This window comes from Mus caroli, unplaced genomic scaffold, assembly GCF_978045245.1.
Source record: "Mus caroli unplaced genomic scaffold, Mus_caroli_1 scaffold_2, whole genome shotgun sequence".
Classification (NCBI taxonomy): Eukaryota; Metazoa; Chordata; class Mammalia; order Rodentia; family Muridae; genus Mus; species Mus caroli.
Window position 1 is genome coordinate 44,712,735 of NW_028227257.1, and position 21,004 is coordinate 44,733,738.

The following is a 21,004-nucleotide window of genomic DNA, read 5'->3' on the forward strand; positions in this document are numbered from 1 at the left end:
TTGGTCACTTCCCAGCTGATCTCTCATTGAGCTTCATTTAGTTTCATGATGGTTTTAAATGCTATTTATTATCTAATGTCTGGTAACTCTAGAAAAAGAAGCCCTTTCTAAGGATTTAAAGTACTCTATGAGAAGGTGGCAGGAGGTGTCTGCTCTTCCTTGAAGCCATTGAGACAAAGCAGCTTCTTCCTAGTTAAAACAGAATTCAAGTTTTATCTTTCAGCTTAAGTGGAGATCTGATATTCTAAGCTACCTAAAACACCACATACTAGGCTCTCCTCCTATTAAGTGTTAACCCATCTGGGTCTGTTACTTGTCTGGTCAGGAGTTCATACCCTAAGAAGAGAAGATTATCACCCTGATGAGGTAAAGAACTCCTCTTTGCCACAAGCCTCCCCACTGGTGCAGACTAGACAGTGCTTCCATCACAGTCTTTTCTGCTTTTCTGCCACCTAATCCAGAAAATATATAACTTCTGTTTTCTTTCTCCCTTAAAAAGAATCTTCTATTTTATGTATATGGGTGTCTGTATATATGTTTTTGTATCACGTGTGTGCCTGATCTCTGAGGAGTACAAAACAGGGTAGAACTAGAGTTATGAAAGGTTGTGAAACACCACATGGGTGTTGGGAATTGAACCCAGGTCCTCTGCAAGAGCTGCTGGTGCTCTTATCTACTGAGCTGTCTTTCCAGCTCCATCTTTTCCCTTCTTTCTTTTTCTTTTTCTTTTGGGTATTGCCACAAAAACCAACCAACCAACCAAACAAACAAACTCACAAACCCACAAAAAACATATTTTCTCAGGCACTCTGGGCATTTTACAGTTTCTCTGAATTCACAATCCTATTGAGCCCTCAAGAGGAATGCTTTTCGACTCCATTGCAAATGGTGTGACTCTCTCTCTCTCCTTTCTATCTTTCTCCTTCAGGGTTTACAGCTCGCCAACAATGGTAGGTTTCTCTCTTCACACCTCCTTCTGATTCTGTTTTTAAAATTATTTCTTATTAAGGAGCTTGAGAACCTAAAAAGGAAACCCCCGTTTCCCGGGTAATAGAGTTGTCTGGTGTGACCAGCTTACGTATTGTCCACTTCCCAACACTCGTAACTTCAACTTGACCTTTGCTAAGTCTTCCCTTCCTTCCTGGTTGATTTTCTTAATTGTCTCTCCCTCACTAGAATTGCTCCATATGGCAAAGTCATTGTTTTGTTTACTGTTTTATCCTTAGCAACCAGAACAAACCTTGTGATACTGTGCAGAGCTTCATACAATTGTTGAATATGTCAATGGGTGAATGATCCCAACTTCTTCACTTTATGGATTAAAACCTTACATAAATTCTCAAGGCACTTCCAGGCTCGTATCCATGTGTCAGGAGAGTATGGCTGAGATTTCAGTACTGTAGATTCCTTAAGTGTTTTCTTCCCTTTCCTGTGTTCCTTTCTATGTCCCTAATTTTGAACTTATTAATATAGATTTCCTCCCCTGCTTATTTCTTTCCTACAGTAAGAAAAAAAAATGGCCTCTGTGCTGGAGAAACATTTCATTTACAATGGCCTTGTTTTCTCCAGCAACACAACAGCCCACTCTTGTCTCCTCAGCAACAGTTGCACTGCTTGTTTTGCATTTATTTAATTAATGGGTTGAATTTTGAGAGGTGATCTTGTAGAATACTGAGCAGTGTGTAGATTTTTCCCTACTTACATCATAGTCTGTCCCCCTCAAACTTTCATTTTCCTTACATGCTCAGAGGTGAAGACAAGAGACATCCCAATGATTTTCCTTCGTGTTATTCTGTCCCCCCCGCCACTCCCCACATCACAGCATATGGAGATACCTTATTAAGACTGCAATCTGAGTGGAGATACAAATAAGTCATTATTATGAGAAGTGTCATGCAAAAAGTCCATATTGCTTAGGTATCCCAAAGACTCTGGGAAATGTTTGTACATTTGAGAGTATACACATGTGCTTAAGAATGCAGAGTTGGCTCTTGTAAGTAAGCTGATGGGCTGTCCCCATTGTGCTCAGAGGTCAAGACCTGAGATTCTATTCAGTGCAATGTTTGTCTTCCTTAATACGAATCTAGCTTGAAAAGCTGCCAATAGAAGTCCCCAAATCACATCCAGCTCATAGTTCTAATTGTTCATCTAACATGATATATGAAAACAACTGCTGTCTATATTTAACATCCTATCTGGATTCTCTAGTTCCTTTTGACCCAGAGGTCAGACAATGCTAGATTGCAAGGCCTAGCTAGATCTGCAGGATACAAATCTTCTGGGAAATTGCTAAATATGCAAATACTCAGAGTCTACTCCAGACTCGCCGGGTGGGTCTGTGCACACAATCTTTTAATAAGGCTCTCTAGTGACTCTGGCCACAATCAAGTTTTGTACCTACTTGTTCTCAGCAACTTGGAGAAGTGGAGGAGCGGTGACACTGATTAGAATGGCTCATGGAGATGGTCGGAGGGACTAACATCCTCTCCAATCTTCTCTACCTTATTTCTGTGCAGTGTAGCTATTAATACACCCAAGGTCCTGCACACATGTAAGCCTACAACTGCCTTTGCAGTCTGTGAGAAAGAGTGATTGTCCTTGTGGCTGAGGATGCTACAGGAGTTAAATGAGATGTGAACAGGGATACTGAGCATCAAAGCACTTCTGAATGACAGGGAATCCCAAAGGAAGCTGGACCAAAACTTGGAGAACTAAAGGCTCTACCAGACTACTAGAAAAAGCCATAGGGCAAGTGCATGTGCAGAGATGATCATGAAGGAGAACAACGAGGTGTGATAGCTATGCTTGCATAAGCCTTCAAGTCCAAGGTCCACAGGAGAATAGAAGAAGTTAAAGCCAAGATGACAGTAATAATGGCTAGTGGACATGTGTCTCTGAATGAGGCCAGTGACTAGCATTGCTGGGGTTTTCAAGGAGGATGTAGTCATGGTGCGATGTTTAAAAAAATATAGGGTGCTCCCTAAAGATATCTTGTCCAGGTTTTTATATTCCTTTTCCTTTCTCTCAGATGATGAAGCAGCCACATTTATGATGAATTTTGTTTATTCTCTTCAACCTTTGTTTTCATTTACTTAATGGATACCTCCCTCCCAACCTTGCAGTAGATTGTACAAAGGAGTCAGTGGAATCAAAGTTAAGAACCTAAAAGAACCAAGACATTCCCCATCTCTGCTGAAGCTCTGCAGTGTGGCCTGGCATCTCAGGGAGGTGAGATAAGATCCTGGAGTGCCAAGTGATAGCAAACACAGTATGGCCACTGGCCTTCTGGAAAGCAGGGATGTGTAGAGAACACTGTGACTTACATTCCTATTCCTCAGACACATTAAACCCCCAGAGGGAAGCTGATTGTTCAGGAGCAGGAAGGCTGGCACGTCAGGCTGTGTCAGGAGGATATGACTGTTGTTTAACTGTAAGAGACACTGTTTTTAGTCCAACCACAGAGGGAGTTTCCTTTGTATATCTGTCCTTTCTTAAGGACTAAATTAAAATTTCAATTTCAGCCACACGTCGTGGCTGGCATACAGCTTTAGCTCCAGCACATGTAAGGCTGAGACAGGATGACTACAAGCCTGAAGTCACCCTGGGCTCAACACAACATTCAAGGTTTGCGGTCAGGCTGGCACACATAGCATAACCCTGTCTCAAAAACAAATAAACAAATAAGAAAGCATCTAAGTTCATCAAGTTTGGAATTGTTTCTATGCTAGTGTTTCAAGTACACAGCTTCCTTCAGAGATTGGCCTTCCCTGGCTGACTTATTAAGAGAAGCGTTCCTCCTTCTGCTTCTACCTCCTCAGGCCTCCTGCTTTATTCTTCTGCACATGACTTTAACTGACCTAAGGCATGTTTTGCTGAGAGTTAGCTGGTAATTTTTTTCTAGAACACCAGAAGAAATATCCATGTTCATCACGGAAGCTCTAATACTGGAATTGTGTCTGGCACAGGAAAGACTCCCGCTGCAAATACATGTTGAATAATGGCATGAGCTACTGTCTACTTGTAAACAAAGTCTTCTGCTAGAATTCAAAGTTCAGGGGACACAGGGTTTTACTGTGCATCCTATATCATGACTTAAGTCTCAAACTCTGGATCAAATAGCTGAGGTACATACTTACATATCACAGTGGACCTAGCCACCAGGTTCTTCCAGCATCCCTCAGTCCCTGCCTGGTACATGCAATGCCTTCCCCCAGAGGCTCTTCCATACCTAAGCTAACCATGTTGGCTCCCTGCTCCTTTTTACCTTCTGCTCTCTTTCTTGGCTCCTACACTTAGACTTGGCTCCTCTCTTTCTCCTCTTCTCAATTGACTCAGGGTCATGGCCACACTGGATTCACCCAAATGGGCCTAGAAATTATAATCTAAGGAAAATTGGTGTGTTCAAATCACAGAGAGGAGGAAATTGAACACTTAGAAAAATATAACTTCACAAAGGCTTAAAGCAACAGAAGATAAACAGATTGATGCACAACATAGTAGGTCTACATTCAATCTCAGTAAAGACCTGCCTGCAAGTAACATTTACTGAACTGCTTAACTAGAAACATAATGGATATCAAGATTGGACATTTCATAAAGGGGGATGTAGGTGTATCAGAAGAGAGAAATTTTTATGACATGCTTAGCATTTGTTTACCTATAGTCATCTATGTGGTTAAACAACCCAGTAAGTTAACAAAAGAATTCTAAAACAGGGAGGAAGAGAAGGCAAGTGCAATGCCAGCAGGGCAGAGCTCTCCACATTGTATTCTTTCCAAGTGTAAATTATACTTTGTTGTTATATAGAGAAAACAGATTAGGATTTAACATACATGGAAAATGTAGCTTCCAACACCGCAGAGTATTGTATCTGGTTAGTATTTTATTCATTCTGTTGAAAGAACCAAAGTTGATGACAGTAGGGAGAGAAAACTTATAGAGGCCACCTCCAGCAGGAAGACAGGACATCAAATGAGGGATGGATTGTCATCCCACAGTCACAAGTCTGATCCATAATTGTTCCAGTCTGAAAGAATTACAAGGATGGAAATGGAGAGGAGCCTGAGGAAAAGAAAGTCCAGCCACAGGGCCAAAGTGGGATCCAGCTCAAGTGGAGGTCCCAAGGCCTGACACTATTACTGAGGCTACGGAGCTCTCACAAAAAGGGATCTATCATGACTGCCCTCCAAAAGACCCAACAAGCAGTTGAAAGAGTCAGATGCAGATGTTTGTACCTAACCAATGGACAGAAGCAGCTGACCCCTGTTGTTGAATTACGGAAGGCTGAAAGAAGCCCAAGGAGAAGCCCGAAAGAAGACCTTGTAGGAGTACCAGCAGTCTCAATTAATCTGGATCCCCGAGATCTCTAACATTGGACCACCAAACAGACAGCATAAACCAGCTGATATGAGGCCCCCAACACATATATAGTAGAGGACTTCTGGGTGTGTGTTCAGTCAGAGATGATGTACCTAACTCTCAAAAGATTGGAGGCCCCAGGGGGTTTAGAGGTCAGTTGGGGTGGGGGGATATGCATGTGGAAATAGGTGGGTCAGGAGGAGATATGGAATGTGAAACAGTCAGAGGGTGGATTGGAGGTGGGGGGATAAAATATGGAGTGTAAAAAATAAATTAACTAAAAATAATTTTAAAAAGAACCAAAGTTGATATTACAGAGATGGTCAGAAATAAACCCCTGCCAAAAATCACTAACAGAGCAGGCTAACAGGTTCAGTTATACAATTGTCAGAGCACCAAAATCCAATTATAGACAACAAGTCCCTGACAACACACCCTCACCAGGAGTGACTCTGTAACTGTGATCTTAATATGCATGCTCTGTGAGGGCACACAAATGACTTACAGGCCCCTAAATATGCTTAGATTCCTGTTCTTAACTCTTGAAGGAAATAGGAAGTTCGGTAAAACAAAGTATGAACATGGATGGGAGTGGGAGCCCTTCTTTAGATTGTGTTCGTTTCAATCCCTTCCAAATGCACATTCTAGAACAGCAGTCCCTCTAGACCCCCTTTGGGGTCACATATCAGATATCCTACATATCAGATATTTACATTACAATTCAGAAGAGTAGGAAAATTATAGTTATGAGGTAGCAACAAAATAATTCTATGGTCGGGGTTCTCCACAGCTTGAGGAACTGTGTTAAAGGGTTCCAGCGTTAGTGAGAGTGAGAGCTACTGCTTTAAAGGACGCATCACACTCAAGAATTTACAACTTCTTGTCTGCTATATTGTCTGTATACTCTGGATCATTCTGTGCACTTCTGGAATGCCTGCTTTTTAAGTAGAATAGTAATTAATTACAATGAGAAACCCCATTTTTAAAGTCACTTTTCGAGTCAATAGCTGAATAATTATTTACTATTTAAACTTAACCTGTATTTTTATTTCATGTTCTAACTAAATAACTACTACATGACTGCTGGTAATTCTATGTGGTGGGCAGGGGAAATAGGCTTAGACTGTGTTGATGCTGAGCACCCTTGGAGAGTTAGAAATGAAAATGGAATTAGAAATGGTGCTACGGGGTGGTGGTCGAGCACACCATTAATCCCAGCACTTGGGAGGCAGAGGCAGGCAGATTTCTAAGTTCAAGGCCAGCCTGGTCTACAAAGTGAGTTCCAGGACAGCCAAGGCTACACAGAGAAACCCTGTCTTGAGAAAGAAAGAAAGAAAGAGAGAGAGAGAGAGAGAGAGAGAGAGAGAGAGAGAGAGAGAGAGAGAGAGAGAGAGGAAGGAAGGAAGGAAGGAAGGAAGGAAGGAAGGAAATGTGTCAACACCAACAAGAGAAGGAAGGATGCTCACCAGGTGAGGTGAAATGAAATGGGGTTTTATCTACAGTTTGTTTTGCAAAGGGATTTTATCTAATGCCCTATACCCAATGAAAACAATCTCTGTTGTTGAACATAGATGCTATTTTTTTTGTTTGTTTGTTTTTGTTTTTTCTTGGTGGGTTTATTTTTTATTATCCAATTGAGTTTCTTTAATTTTCTTTTTCTTTCTCTTTTTTTAAAATTAGGTATTTATTTCATTTACATTTCCAATGCTATCCCAAAAGTCCCCCACACACTCCCCACCCACTCCCCCAACCACCCACTCCCCCAACCATCCACTCCCACTTCTTGGCCCTGGCGTTCCCCTGTACTGAGGCATATAAAGTTTTTATTAAAAGCTGTTTTAAATACATATATACTTGACAGTTAAATTATTTTCAGATGGCAGCTTAACCCAAACTAAATATTAAAGGAATTGAAAATCTTCCACATGTATTAAACAATATCATCAAAGATCAGGTGAAGATGACAACTTTCAGGGTCCCCATCTACCATACCTTGGCCACTTCCTCTTGAAAAGCCACAAGATTCAAGTGGGAAATGTTCACCAGGTCTGGTCCATACACCACAGTTATCATGCGCTGTTCCAAGTGTCCGATGTTCCCAACATCCAGAAGTTCACGCAACTTGGGGTCCTGAATAAGAAATGTCAAAAAGAGTAGAATATAAGGAAAAATTCTAGCATGGTAGAAAAACTTTAAGTGAACTAGAAGTAGAACTGCCTTTTGCAGAAGAAACTTGTACGAATAGAAGTCTTCCATTTTACAGTGACTGGGGAGATCAGAGCTATGGAGGAAAACTTTCCAGATCAAGACATGTGGTTTTCAGTGAAGTACTCTTTCCATCCTACGGCCATCCTACAACACACTTTTATGCATCCAAATTAATCTTCTATTCCCTCCAATCATCTAATGAGCTAAACATTGAAATTGAGGAATCTCATCTTTTTCATTCCTTTATGGACATGTTCAAACAAACAAACAAACAAACGATAATCTTATGGGATAAAAATGCTCATTCCTGCTACAGTTTAAACAATTAAATTGCTCCTAGAAGCATATGTGTTGGTATTATTGGTAAATGGTCCGAAGTTAGGGGGTAGAATTGAGTCTTATTGGAGTCTTCTGATCACTGTGAGCATCCCTGCAAAAGTGATATTGAACCCTCTCTTCTTCCTTTCCTTTAGCTCTTCCAGGCCATCGGGTGAATGGGTTTGCTGTGTGCTTGTTTTTGTGAGATGTGCTGTTCACCCACTAGATCACCAAGAGCAATCATAGACTGGAACCCTAAAACATGAGCTGAGCTGAGCCCATTGTCATTATAAGCTGATTGTCTCCAGGATTTGCTACTATCACAGAAAAGTTCCTGGGGCAGAAACATGACTAAGTCTCTTGCTGTGGCCCTTCTTCTACACTGAGTGCAGATATAAAAGACAGGGTGTTAGCATGAGCTTTGCATATGACAGTTTAAGTCCCTCACTTAGTATATTCTGGGATTTGGACATGGGGATGCTTGCTATATTTTCTGAGCAAGCTACAGTCTTTTGGAACCCTATAAGTAACAATCCCTTGGAGATATAGTTTTTTGTTTTTGCTTTTTTTTTTTTTTTTTCTGGGAAAGGGAAGTTTCCAAACTCGCAGAACTCAAAATAAAACTGAAAATAGGGCTTAGTCAACTTGGCTGCATTTATTTCCCTCCCACAGGACAGGCCCTGTAGGACTTTTCAGTCCATGCAGAAAATTAGCATCAAATCAATCTCTTAGCAAATTTGTTGCCAGCTTCTGAGCAGGACCAGGGTTGCATTTCTATTTATCTAGCAAACGCCAGGCCACCAGTGCCTGATTCCTGACCTGGTGACTCTTGCCTTCTTCTGGGGATTTTTATAAACCCTTGCAAAGAAAAAACAAATTAAAAAAAACAGAATAAAAATAAGCAAAATCTTTCCAGCTAAGTCACTCACTCCGTATCATCCATTTTCCCTTCACTTAATAAACCTTTCTCTTGTGTGGCTGTAGGAAGAGGTGCACTTTTAGGCAAGCTATGGTGAAATAAACCTTGCCCTAAAGAGCTGACAATTCAATTCCACCGGTAAGACAAGAGCATATGAAGCCAAGTGAAGCCTCCTGGAAAGATGAGCAGCTTCCCTCAGAGCATCACTTCTGTATCCCATAAAAGGAGAGTTATAGACTCAAAGTGCGGGATTTCAGCGCTGTAGAACCAACAGAAGATGAAAAGGGAATCAGCAGGCATGTGATGTATCACTGAAACTGGAGAGCTAGAGGCATGTAGAGGCTCTCCAAAGGGGGTGCCCAAATGATGCTCAAAGGATTTCCAGAATTCTGTCTGCTATAACAATATTACTGCAAGATACAATCAGCAAAGATGTACATGGAACAGGGCATCCTTGTATGTTTTACTACTAATGGCTGGTGACATACATACATTAAAAGTCCCTTGGTCTTTATGTAGTTAGAGTTGGTGTATGGGCTTAAGTTGATAAAGCAGGCACTGAAAGAGAATTGACAATGGAACCTGAGTATTTATGAGTCTATGAAAACTCTTCATCTTCCTTCTTTCTTTCTTTCTTTCTTTCTTTCTTTCTTTCTTTCTTTCTTTCTTTCTTTCTTTCTTTCTTTCTTTCTTCCTTTCTTCCTTCCTTCCTTCCTTCCTTCCTTCCTTCCTTCCTTCCTTCCTTCCTTCCTTCCTTCCTTTCTTTCTTTTTTTTTGTGGTCTTTTGAGATAGGGTTTCTCTGTATAGCTCTGGCTGTCCTGGAACTCACTTTGTAGACCAGGCTGGCCTCGAACTCAGAAATCCACCTGCCTCTGCCTCCCGAGTGCTGGGATTAAAGGTGTGCACCACCATGCCCGGCAACTCTGCATCTTTCTAACATAAATTTTTAAATGATTTTTGAACATAAACTAGAAGAGCAACTAGATTGGAGATATAATTTCTTAATAGAAATGCTAATAGTTTAAAATCATATAGTTCAGGATACAAAATGAGAAATGATTTAAAATATCTAACAAGAAAGTTGATTTCTAACATCCATTTTTATATTTTAGAGTGTGATATTTTAAGCTGTATTTCAATTTCTCTTACACCATTGCTCCTTTTAATCTTGTCTATACTAATACTATAACTTCTCAAGTGTGGACCATCTTTCAGCATAGCCACTTGAGAGGTGTATGCTGTTAAGGAGACAGATCTCTTCAAGTACCACAGGCTGTCTCCAGCAGCCTTAGACCACCAGACTGTACAAAGGAATAACCCAGGAAAACCACCTTCATCAGCTTCACAGATGCGAACCTTGAAGATGCAAAGAATTCAGTGAACATAGAGGTCTACACTTTTGGAAAATGAGTGTCGTATTCTAACAACAAACATGCAGAATCAAAATTGTAACAAGTTCAAAGGCCTGTCATAGTTGGTCTGCGAATTACTTTGTGCCCTAAGGCTTTTGTCCCAAGCAACATTTTATGAGTCTCAAAATTCTTGATAGGTCCTCAGAGGAGACTCAACCACTCAGATTCAAGAGCACTTCAACATGTCAATACAAAGACTAGAGCTGCTTTTAAGAACAAACTTTCCCTAAATTCTGTAAAGACTCTAGCCTTTCCAAGAGTCTTAAACAATATAACAGAGGGAACACTAAGAGCTGAGGTGTGCTCAGAATCTTGCATCGCTCAGCGTCAAGGCTTACTTTCCACAGATAATATTCTTTCTGTGTCTCTCCAGTTGGAGCTAATCAGAGCAACTATGATCCCTGGAGTTTTTCAACTCTTGAGTTATCTCTCTTCCTGTAAGAGTTAAGAAGCAGAACTGGTCTGGATAAGTGAGTCCACTTTCTCTCAGTCACCGGGACTCATGGTTAATTTACTCCATGCTCATTCTAAAGAACAGAGAGTTTTGCTGTGGGTGAGGTTAGTTAGTTACTACCATTCCTTGGTAACTGACTCCTGAGCAAAGTAAGAAGTGAGCTAAGAAAGGTGAGCTCAAATATGACACGAAAATATGACACGATTAAGCAATTACATAATTCCGAATACCAGAGACAAATGAAAACTTTTCATAAAAGTTGGCTTGGTTTGTTCTGGTTTTATGAATACTAAATGCTGGCGCTGGAGGTTTAGGGTTAAGATCAGGGGCTGCTCTTCCAGAGGACCTGAGTTCAATTTCCAGCATTCCCATGGTAGCTTACAACTGTCTGTAACTCCAGTTCAAGGGGATCTGACATCCTCACACAGACATCCATGCAAGCAGAACACCAATGCATTTAAAATAAAAATAAATAAATCATTAAAAATAATACATGCCAGTTTGTAGCTTTACTAGTGACGCTGACTTTTAAGGAAAAGTTATTTTATTTGTATGCTAGGCTTTCAGATACAGAAACTGTTTGCCTGATGCAAATGAACCTACCATACTCATTTTTTTACTGTTATGAAATATGTCTTTATGAGATTTTAGGTTTATTCAATACTTCTTATAAGAAGACAATTCTATTCTCAGAGCTTAATACAAGGTTCTAAAGCTGAATTACAGTTTTCCATCATTCATGAGAAAAGTTAGAAATGTGAAAGTCATTTGATCAATACATTGGATCAGTGTAATAATTGTAAATAGAAAGGCATATTCCTTGATATGATTCAATGAGATTGGTATAAAAAATCCTGTGTATAGTTCAAATGGCAGAAAAATGAAACAGCATATACAGTCACCTTCAAAAAAGTGATTGTTTTGTCTGCATGTATGTATGTACACTCTGTGTATGCCCAGTGCCCTCAAAGATCACAAGAGTGCATCAGATTCCCTGAAACTAGAGTTATAGATAGGTGTGGTTACCATGTAGGTACTAGGATTTAAACCTGTTCTCTGCAAGAGCAACAAGTATTCTTAACCTCTGAGACATCTATCCACCCCTGCCAGCAAAACTCATATAGAACGTCATGAAAATGTGTAGGCTGGAGGGGGAGGGGTATGCACACATGAGCTAGTAAGGAATTCTGGGTTCCTTCATGCTTAAGGACCCTATACAGAGGGTGAAATACATCACCTTCTCCTTCAACTTGTAAGGAAGCCAGTCTACTTGGTAATTTCCAGTATTAACATGGTTTGGTTAAAGCATACACCAATATTTCTATGAGTTTGCTTATCTCCCTGACTGGTAAGGTTTTTGTTTCTTTGACTGTTTATTATTTGTTTGGTTTTGTTTTATTGGCCATGTTTTGTTTTTCATCTCCATTTTATTTATCTATTTTGGAGAAACATCTGTCTTCTTTCCTGGTACTCTGTGGCAGTTATATGTTGCCAAGGAAGCTTCTAGAATGTGACAGCACACTTGAGAGGAGAACTGACAATTCATTAATAACAAGTGTTCTCTTTGCTTTGAAGTCAACCTCTCTCTCTCTCTCTCTCTCTCTCTCTCTCTGTGTGTGTGTGTGTGTGTGTGTATGTGTGTGTGTGTGTGTGTGTGTGTGTATGTGTGTGTGTGTGTGTGTGTGTGTGTGTGTGTGTATGTGTGTACTAAGAATGTACTGCTGTACTGATCCATTGTTACTGGACTCGGTTTATTGAACTTACAATAGCAGACTGGGTCTAGACCCAGAGGAGTACTTGGAAGGATTTCCAATGAGGACATCTGTTTTAGCTAGATCGTGGGTGCAACTCTAACCAACAGTAAGTCAGACTGTGGATGGCCAACAGCCAAAGGGCAGTTTATATTGAAAAAAACACCTACAGTTCCTCCCAGTTCCTTCATGCAAATGAGAGATTTAAACTGCAACACAATGTTCCTTCTTGACTAGCCAAGGCCAAAATGGGCACAGTGGCTCATGCTGTAATCCTACCTACTGCAGAGGCGGAAACAGGAGGATGACAAGTTCAAATATGTTTGGGTAAATTAAAGAGATTTTTTTTCCTAAAGGACTGGGTATGCATTTTCATGGCACACCTATTGTCTAGCATTCAGAAAGCTTTAGCTTTGAATCCCCAGTGTTGAAATGGCAGCAAGGTTGGCAAGGCTGAGTCAGAGAGTTGGTGATGGAAGTCTGCAAGCCTGTGCATTGTCTGGCTCTGCTGGTCATTGTCTGATCTCAACTGAAGGCAATCCATCATCATAGGGTCAGTAGGTCTTCAGGAGGGTGACCTTTGATTCCATCTGTTTCGGGTGTGTTCACAGGTATGGTTTTGACTCTAGGGCAGCATGGAAACCCAGAATTCCTGTGTATGTCATTGTGTGGATTTCCTGTGAAAGTGGCAATTGGGTATGATCCCTCGGGACTTTATCCAAATCTCATGATGGTTTCTGTCTGTCACCTAGTGGGGGAGGTATCAGATTCTGTAAAAAACCAGAATGATGTCCCTGTGGAATAACTTAACCTCATAATAACCAGAACATTTTGCTATCTGACTTACCAATCAAAGTACTCATTACCAATTGTATTCAGACGTATATGGTTCATGTATAAAGGGATGATTGTATTTTAAAATCATGTATTTGAAATCAGTTTGCTTTCTCATGGGAAGCATTTCCTAGAGAGCTGAAAAAAAAAAAAAACATTTCTAGAACGTCTCAATTATCAGCTCCTGCATTCAACTAGTTTTAAAAGTAAAGCAGCGTGGTTTCTGAGCATCACCTTAGATCTCACACGATACAGATACTAAGGACAATGACTGCTATGTATAGCACGGGCACAGTGAGTGAACTGAAGTTGTAAAGTAGAGTGGATACCATGTCTTTGAAGAATTAAAGTAAGTGTATGAGTGTGTGTGTGTGTGTGTGTGTGTGTGTGTGTGCTTGTGTGCATGCATTCATGAATGCACATGTGGGCAAGTGACATGATTACTATCATGAAAAATAGTGAAATAAATGGTAACTACTACATATCTTTTTTTCTCATTAAAACTAAATGCTTTTAGAAACTAAGAGAGAGGTTTTCTTATTGACTCACTACAAATAATTGAAGGACTATGGATTAAATGGGGATTTGTCTGTGAGTGTCGAAGAAGATGCACATTTTGGCTAAAGCTTCTAAACATGTATTTAAAAATTAAATGTATTTTGACTTTCATTCTTTCTTTAGTTTTACTTACATCTTTTTTTCTGTTATCCCAGATATACTTAGGCTTTTATTATCTCTGATAATACACAAAGAACAATATGATGTTACTCCTTTAGCATCTTAGAGATATAAAATTCTTCACCATTCAAAGTCTTGATGAGATTGGATATCTACTTTCACTAGGAATAACTATCAGAACCTAAATAAGTCCTGGCTTACCTATGCCTTTTTATGTGTGTGCTTTTCATTGGCCATAAGAAGCTATCTTCAACATCCCTTATAGCTATTCTTCAAAGCACATTATGCATGAAGACCAGAGTTGTAATCTCTAAGACCTCCAATTTCAACAAGGAGAAAACCATCCCGAGAGTTCTGTGATTGGGTCTATTCAATGAGACCTGCCATCTAATGATGTCTCCATGCTGTAAAGCCATTGCCAGCTTTCTCAGCATAATTCTGTGCAGGGAACAGAAAGGAGTTTAAGGGGCATGAAACGCTCTTAATTTTATGAAACTATGGTCCAATACAGTACAGATCCCAGGACCTTATTAGTCAGATAAGGTCTGTCCGTTTTCCTTGTTGTTGTAATTTTCTTGTTATGAGTTGTCTGTGAGGTTATTTTCACATCTCCACCGTGTTTACCCAGGTTCTTCTCTCTTTTTTTTTTCTATTCCTTCTTTTTTTTTTTCTATTCCTATCTTTTTAGCCACCTTTTCTCCCCCTCACCAAAAAGTTTGCCAGGATATTTTGTTAATCTGTTGCAAGGCAGGAAGCCAAATGTTCTTGTGTCTTCCTGAGAAGATGTCTGGTCTGGTGTATTTTGAAATGAGACGTAATGTTATCTGCTTTCATATCTAGAGAATTCTAATCACCGCATTTGTCAATGATTGCCTGAAAAATTTCCATTGCTTGACTTATTTACTGGTTTATCTAGATATATGCTAATAGAGCTAAACCATGACTACCTTGGGTATTCTGAAATGGATGTACCTTAGGTTGCATCTGCTCCTCTTTTGTTTCAGTCACTTCAGCTCAATACCCTTATATGGGATGCAGCTTAGGACAAATATAGTTTACAAGACTGAGAGAGGTTCACAGTTTGACTCCATTCTGGTGTTTCTGTAGTATTGCTGGGTAATTTCGACAATTAAGTACAAAATTGGATTGCACTGGGCAGGGAATGAAAGCTTTCCTGGGGTTTGCTAACAACTGCTTAACAATAGATTCTCAGAAACCAAAATCAAGCAAAATACCAAACATTCAAAACACAAAATTCAAACAAGCCAACAAGTTAAAGCCCCACAACGCTCTAGGGTAACACTTAGTGATGCCCATGAGATAAAGAGGCAATCTCAAGCTATCCAATGACATGGCTGAACTAAAGATGTTAGTCTTCTAGTCACTAGTCATCAGCCCACTATTACATGCTATTTAACTGTACACGTGTAAGAGGGACCACAAACCCCAAGATGACAGTTAATCATAATAATATTTACTAAAGTAATTATAAAGGGATATATTTTGAATATTACAGGTATTATTTTAAATATAATTCATCTGGTTGTAAGTTTATATCATTTAATTTATAGTAACATCTGAGGTTAACAATTGGGGCTTTTGCAAATGTCTAACAATTGCTTATTGTGAACTAGTATAAGCTGGCTCCAACATTTCCCTTCATGTACTCAGAGGCAGCCTACAAAAGATAAAGAAGTGAAACTCTACGTTATTAAGAACATGGACTGACCTAGATTTGAACACACTACCTTGACTCTCCAGGTGCCTGTTTTTCTCTTTGCCTGATGAAGTCTGCCTGAGATTGGCTTCTTGTCACAGATTGCTGCTGCATGCTCTGAACTTTGTAAGCGGACCCCCATGAGCACTCCCCAGAATGGTTCCACTGGGCAGATCCAGCTCTCTAAGCTCCATCCCAGTAGAGTTAGAACTAATCTAATGTAAAGGGAACATAATTAGAGCATCTCAACCCAAAGTAGAACTGCCACTTTCTCCCCATGAAGGGATGTGTTTCTCTGGGGACCTTCTCCTATGCCCCAGTGCTGTGCAGTCAGCACTCGCTCACTGAACAAATGTTTATCAAGTCTCTGCCTTTACCAGGCATTGTGCTGGTTGATGGAGCTATATTAATGAATCAAACCAGAGAGCTTCACCTTGGTGATACTTACAATCTAGTGAGGAAACATATTTAAAAACAAAACAACAATAACAATCCCTTTATATCCAAGCACTTAGAGGCAAAGGCAGGAAGATGGCTATTTTGAGACCAGCTTGGGGTATGTACAGAGACTTTATCCTCAAAAACCAGAAAACAACTAAAAACACAAACAAAAATCAAGAAGTCTCATAGCTAAATATAAGAGAGTATAGTTCAGGTGTCTAACCATGGTAAGGAAATAGAGGAGAATCTACCTAGCGAGAGTTTTTCCTTTTCGTTTTCCTTTTCTTTTTGTTTCTTTTCTTTCTTTTGAGACAGGATTGCATATGTAGCCCAGCGTTGCCTGAAACTCACTAGGTAGACCAGGGTAGCCTGCAACTCACTGAGATGCACCTGCCTTTGCCTCCTGAGTTCCAGAATTGATGATATGTGCCAGCAAGCCTGAACTCCCCAGAGGCACTCTGATTAACTGAAGTTTGGTAGCAGATAAAGTAGTTGTAGGCAGAAGCATTGCAGACTGGGGGTGGGAATCATACGCCAATCATTCTTCCCTTCGATTAGAGGTAGGATGTCAAGTTTGAAAAGATTAAAATCTAGGGGAAGAGGTTGGGTAAAGTAAAGCAGGAGAGATAAGTTGGGTGGCACGGTGTGCCAGTGGCAGGGTCTATTCTTATGAAGGCATTCTAAGCAAAACACCACTGAGTAGTTCAAAGCTGGGGAAACTTAGGATACCATTTGTTAAAATGCTGGTTCAGACTGAAAGGGGAATATGTATATAATATTTACTTTTCTGTTTATTCTGGTGTTCTGAAACAGGCCATCCCTATGTAGCTCAGGATGGTCTGTAATTTTTTATGTAGTCCAAATGGGCCTTGAACCCCCAACCTCTGACTCCTGAATTTTGGAAGTAGAGTCACAAACCACCGTATCTACCTCACTTGCAGCACTCAAATAGCGGACACTAAGTAGCTTAGACCAGGGCTACAGTGGTATAGATAGAAAGATTTGAGAGCTCAGGAAGACAAATCAGCATGACTTGACCTTGACATTGGTACTGGTGTAGAAAAGATGGTGATACTTGGAACACTGAGTTTCTGAACTGGCCAACCAAGATGCTGGTGGTGTTAGGAGTGACAGTGATGCCAGGAGGAATCCAGACTTTGTGAAGTAAAGTCCTGAGTTCAAATTCTGAAATTGTAAGTCTGAAGAGTTTGGGAGCTACATTCAGGATGTAAGTCCAGTTTGAGAAACAGGATTCTAAACACAGGAAATGATGCCTGAAGAGCAGAAATGTTACGTAGGTTTGTTATATCTTTCTGTTTTATTGGTTTCAGGCCACTCTATTTTTACCACACATTACCCCCACCCTTGATTCTTCAGCTAAAACTACTTTATATTTATCAAAATATGACTACCATAGAAAGCTTAATGAAGTATGACCATGTAAAGAATAGTGTCTAATGTATTCAAAGAGAGGTGACACATTTTGGATAACTCTTCAAAGAAGATAGATGTTAAAGGCTTTTGTGCATTGTATTCAGCAGTGAACAGGGCCATTTCAGAAACAAGCTACTTTATTACAAACATTGATTTCTAAGGCTATTGTGTTTTATGTAGGTGGTTTTGCATAGTGATGTAGAACTACAAAAGCACCTTCAAAATATAATACATCAGATTCTTCTATACTTATAACAAAAGAACTATAAATCACTGGCTTGCTTCTGAATTAGATATTCTCAAATACAGCACTTTGCAAAGTCTTTAAACATTGAATACAATATGCAAACACATGTGAAACAAAAATAAGTAAGGTGCATATGATGGCATTGTATGGAGCTTTAAAAAGTTATACTTATGAGGAATTTTAAGCTGTAACAAAAAGTGGTAAAGCAAAATGAATAGTGGTTTGCTAGGTGAGAAAGCTTTGAGCTCTAGGGTATAAGGCAGGCAGAGAATCTAAAAAGGTGATGTGTGTTGGCCAATAAGTAATTACATCAGAAGGACCTGGTAAGCTTCAGAGTTGACGGATCCATAGTATGCTGAACACCTGCAGAACATGTCACATCTATTGCCTCTGGGCCTATAAGCCAGGGGGTAGCCAGGTCTTCTAGCCAAAAGCTCTGGATATCTACTAGGACCATAGGCAACAAGGGGACTTAGGGACTTAGCCATATAAGCCAGGAGAAGGTAAACCCTGAAAGTCTTAAAGGAAGTCTTTAAGAGGAAGGAACCAGCTGTCATTTCCCACAACCTTGTCCATCCAGTGAGGAGCCAAGACAAGGCCTTGAGAACTACCTACTTCCAAACTCACTTTGGTGGCTTATATGTATTAGTTATTAGCTTGTGTGTGTCTGTGTGTGTATACACATAATGTGTGTGTGCCTCTCTGTGTGGGCACACGCATGCATTCTACAGTGTACAGGGGAGGTCGGAGGACAGCTCTATGGAGCAGGCTTTCTCCATCCACAGATACCTGGGTTCCAAGGCTCAAACGTGGGTTGCTTGACTTCTGCCAGCAAGTGACTTTTGTTGATGAGCTATCTTGCTGGGTCTATTTTTGAGTTTTACATTACAGAATTTCAAGAAAAATTTGAATGGTCATTGAAGTGCCCTTCACTGTAAGAACTGACTCACAAGTGAATTCTGGAGCTCTACAAATACCATAAGCACATTCCTCTCACCTGCTCCATGTGCACTTTTCTTCATTCATTCAACAGACTTGCCTGCAGGTTCTAAGGACCTGCCCGCAGAAGCAAAGGCACAGCTCTAACTGCCTTTTGAACACACACCTGCTATGTCATTGTGTTGATGGGAGCTGACAAGGTGTGAAAAGAAAGCTAATGTGTTTTCAACAAAAAGAGCTTGATGTAAGTGCACTGCTTAGGAGTCCTTGAACAGAGCCAAGAGGGCGTCTTTGAGATGCCACTGCAGCGCAACCAGGCAGCCCAGAGTCACCAATGTGCCTGTCTACTTGGGCCATGGAACTCGATAAAATATATTGGCAAACAAAAAAAAAATAATAATCCTCTTTCCAGTCACCATTAACAGGTCTCCTAATCATTCTAGGTCTGCTGAAGAATTTGTTTTTATGATTTCAAGAAGTAAAAAACAAGTGAGTCTCATGGTTTTAGAATTATGAAACTCGAAATTTCATTAGTTTGCTTGAGATGGGGCCTTATGTAATTCTGAGCTGGTGTCTGACTCTGTATGTAGCCAAGGCTGGCCTTAACCTCCTGATTCATTTTAACTCTGTTTTTCCAGTGCTGTGATTACAAACACACACCAGCATGCCTGGCTTCACACTTTTTCTTTTTCTTTTTTTTCAATTAAAGGTGAAATAGAGGATTCTACCATTTAAAAATAATCAGCTATTCTAATTAGCCAACTTTATGTATTTAAATGTGAAGCTTCTCGCTGTAGCTGGGATCTAGAATGCACCCCAATGGCCCATGTGTCTAAGGTGTACCTCTCAGATTGTGGTGTTCAGAGTGGTGGACCCTTTAAGGGGTGGAGCTTAGAAAAAGGAAATCAGGTCATTTAGAAAGTACCTTTGAAGGGAATTTGAGACCTGGTCCCCATCTTCCTGACACCTATCAGATAAATATCAGCCCCACTCTTCTGTCCCCAGAATTTACTGCCTTATCACAGCCCCCAAGCATCAGAGATAATAGGTCATGTCAGCCTTGCAAGCCATGACTAACAGTAACCCTGGATCTTCTTACACTGTGCAAACTGGGCACCTCAGGTATTTCTCAGTGGTGGAAAGCTAATGTAGTACTGGGAAACTGTCTAAGTTTTGTTAAAGATATTAATTTATTTTAAATTTGAAATTTCTAATAATCTCTATACTTAGCATCACGAAAGCCATGGTAATTATTTCTTGTATTTGATAAGTAAGACTTACATAAAATGACAACCACTGCTATACCATTTTAGTTTCTCAGGTGCATGCTTTTCCAGCTTCAGAACACAGGGGCTTCTCCATTAGAATAGAAACTTACATTCAGAATGAGCTTGGTGCACACATGTACATAGCTGCCAATATCTCTCCTAATCTTCATTCATTCTTGCCTTTCATAAATAACAATAAGGATAAATAAAAGTAAAGTTAGTTTAGCTTAATCTTGTTTCAGGGGTTTTTTCACTTTAAATATATTAAAATTCAATTTCTTAAGCTAAACTTCACATTAAATTTGAACTCCTACCTCACACTGTATATAAAAAAATCCACTCACAATGTGCAATGAATCTATTTATAAAGGCTAAAACTGTAAAGACTTTGAGCATCTCTGTGAATACAAATCTTTGAGACCTTCAATTAGACATCCATTTCTTTCACAATCTAAGAGTTAAAGCAATGACAACCAAGTAGTAATTCAATTTCCTTAGTTGTAAACACAGTAGACTGGCAAGAGAGTCCAGAGGCAAACCATGTCTAGAGTGTAACAATCTCCAGGTTTGAAACAAAAAATAAAAGCAAAGACCACCAACCAGAAATAGATAAATACATTGCAGAGCAATGGCTCTCTCAAGAAACAGAAAACCAACCAAATGGGAAAAATCACTTGTCCATTGTGTCTGAGAAGAGGCCTGTCAACACAATGCTGGTGAGAATAAAAAGGAGTAGTGGTATGGCCCTCAGAAGAGTGGGAAATTCCTTGAGATGGTAAAGGTGTCACCCACATGACCTAGCAGTTTCATTCCTTGGCATAGTTCCACAAGAAAGAGACCTATGTTAGGTGCTAATAACAACTTTTCCATAAAATGCAGCAACAGGGCTCTTTATGACAAGCAGCCAAAGGTTGCAGCAGCCAGACATGATGCCTTACCCTTCCCAGCCTAGTGAATCACCCAGAGTTTGAAGCTAACCAGGACTACACGATCTGCATGGGGTGAAATCTCCTGTCTCCAATATA

At 40.0% G+C, this 21,004-nt stretch overlaps 1 protein-coding gene across 2 annotated transcripts in view; it reads right to left on the bottom strand.

Moving 5' to 3' along the window:
- Plcb1 (phospholipase C beta 1) overlaps positions 1-21,004 on the bottom strand; it is a 694,761-nt gene that overhangs the window by 256,545 nt on the left and 417,212 nt on the right. For both annotated transcript variants that reach the window (XM_085833870.1, XM_085833871.1), the window contains exon 4: positions 7,351-7,488. In XM_085833870.1, coding sequence (XP_085689996.1) covers positions 7,351-7,488 — 138 coding nt within the window. The remainder of the gene's footprint in view (positions 1-7,350; positions 7,489-21,004) is intronic.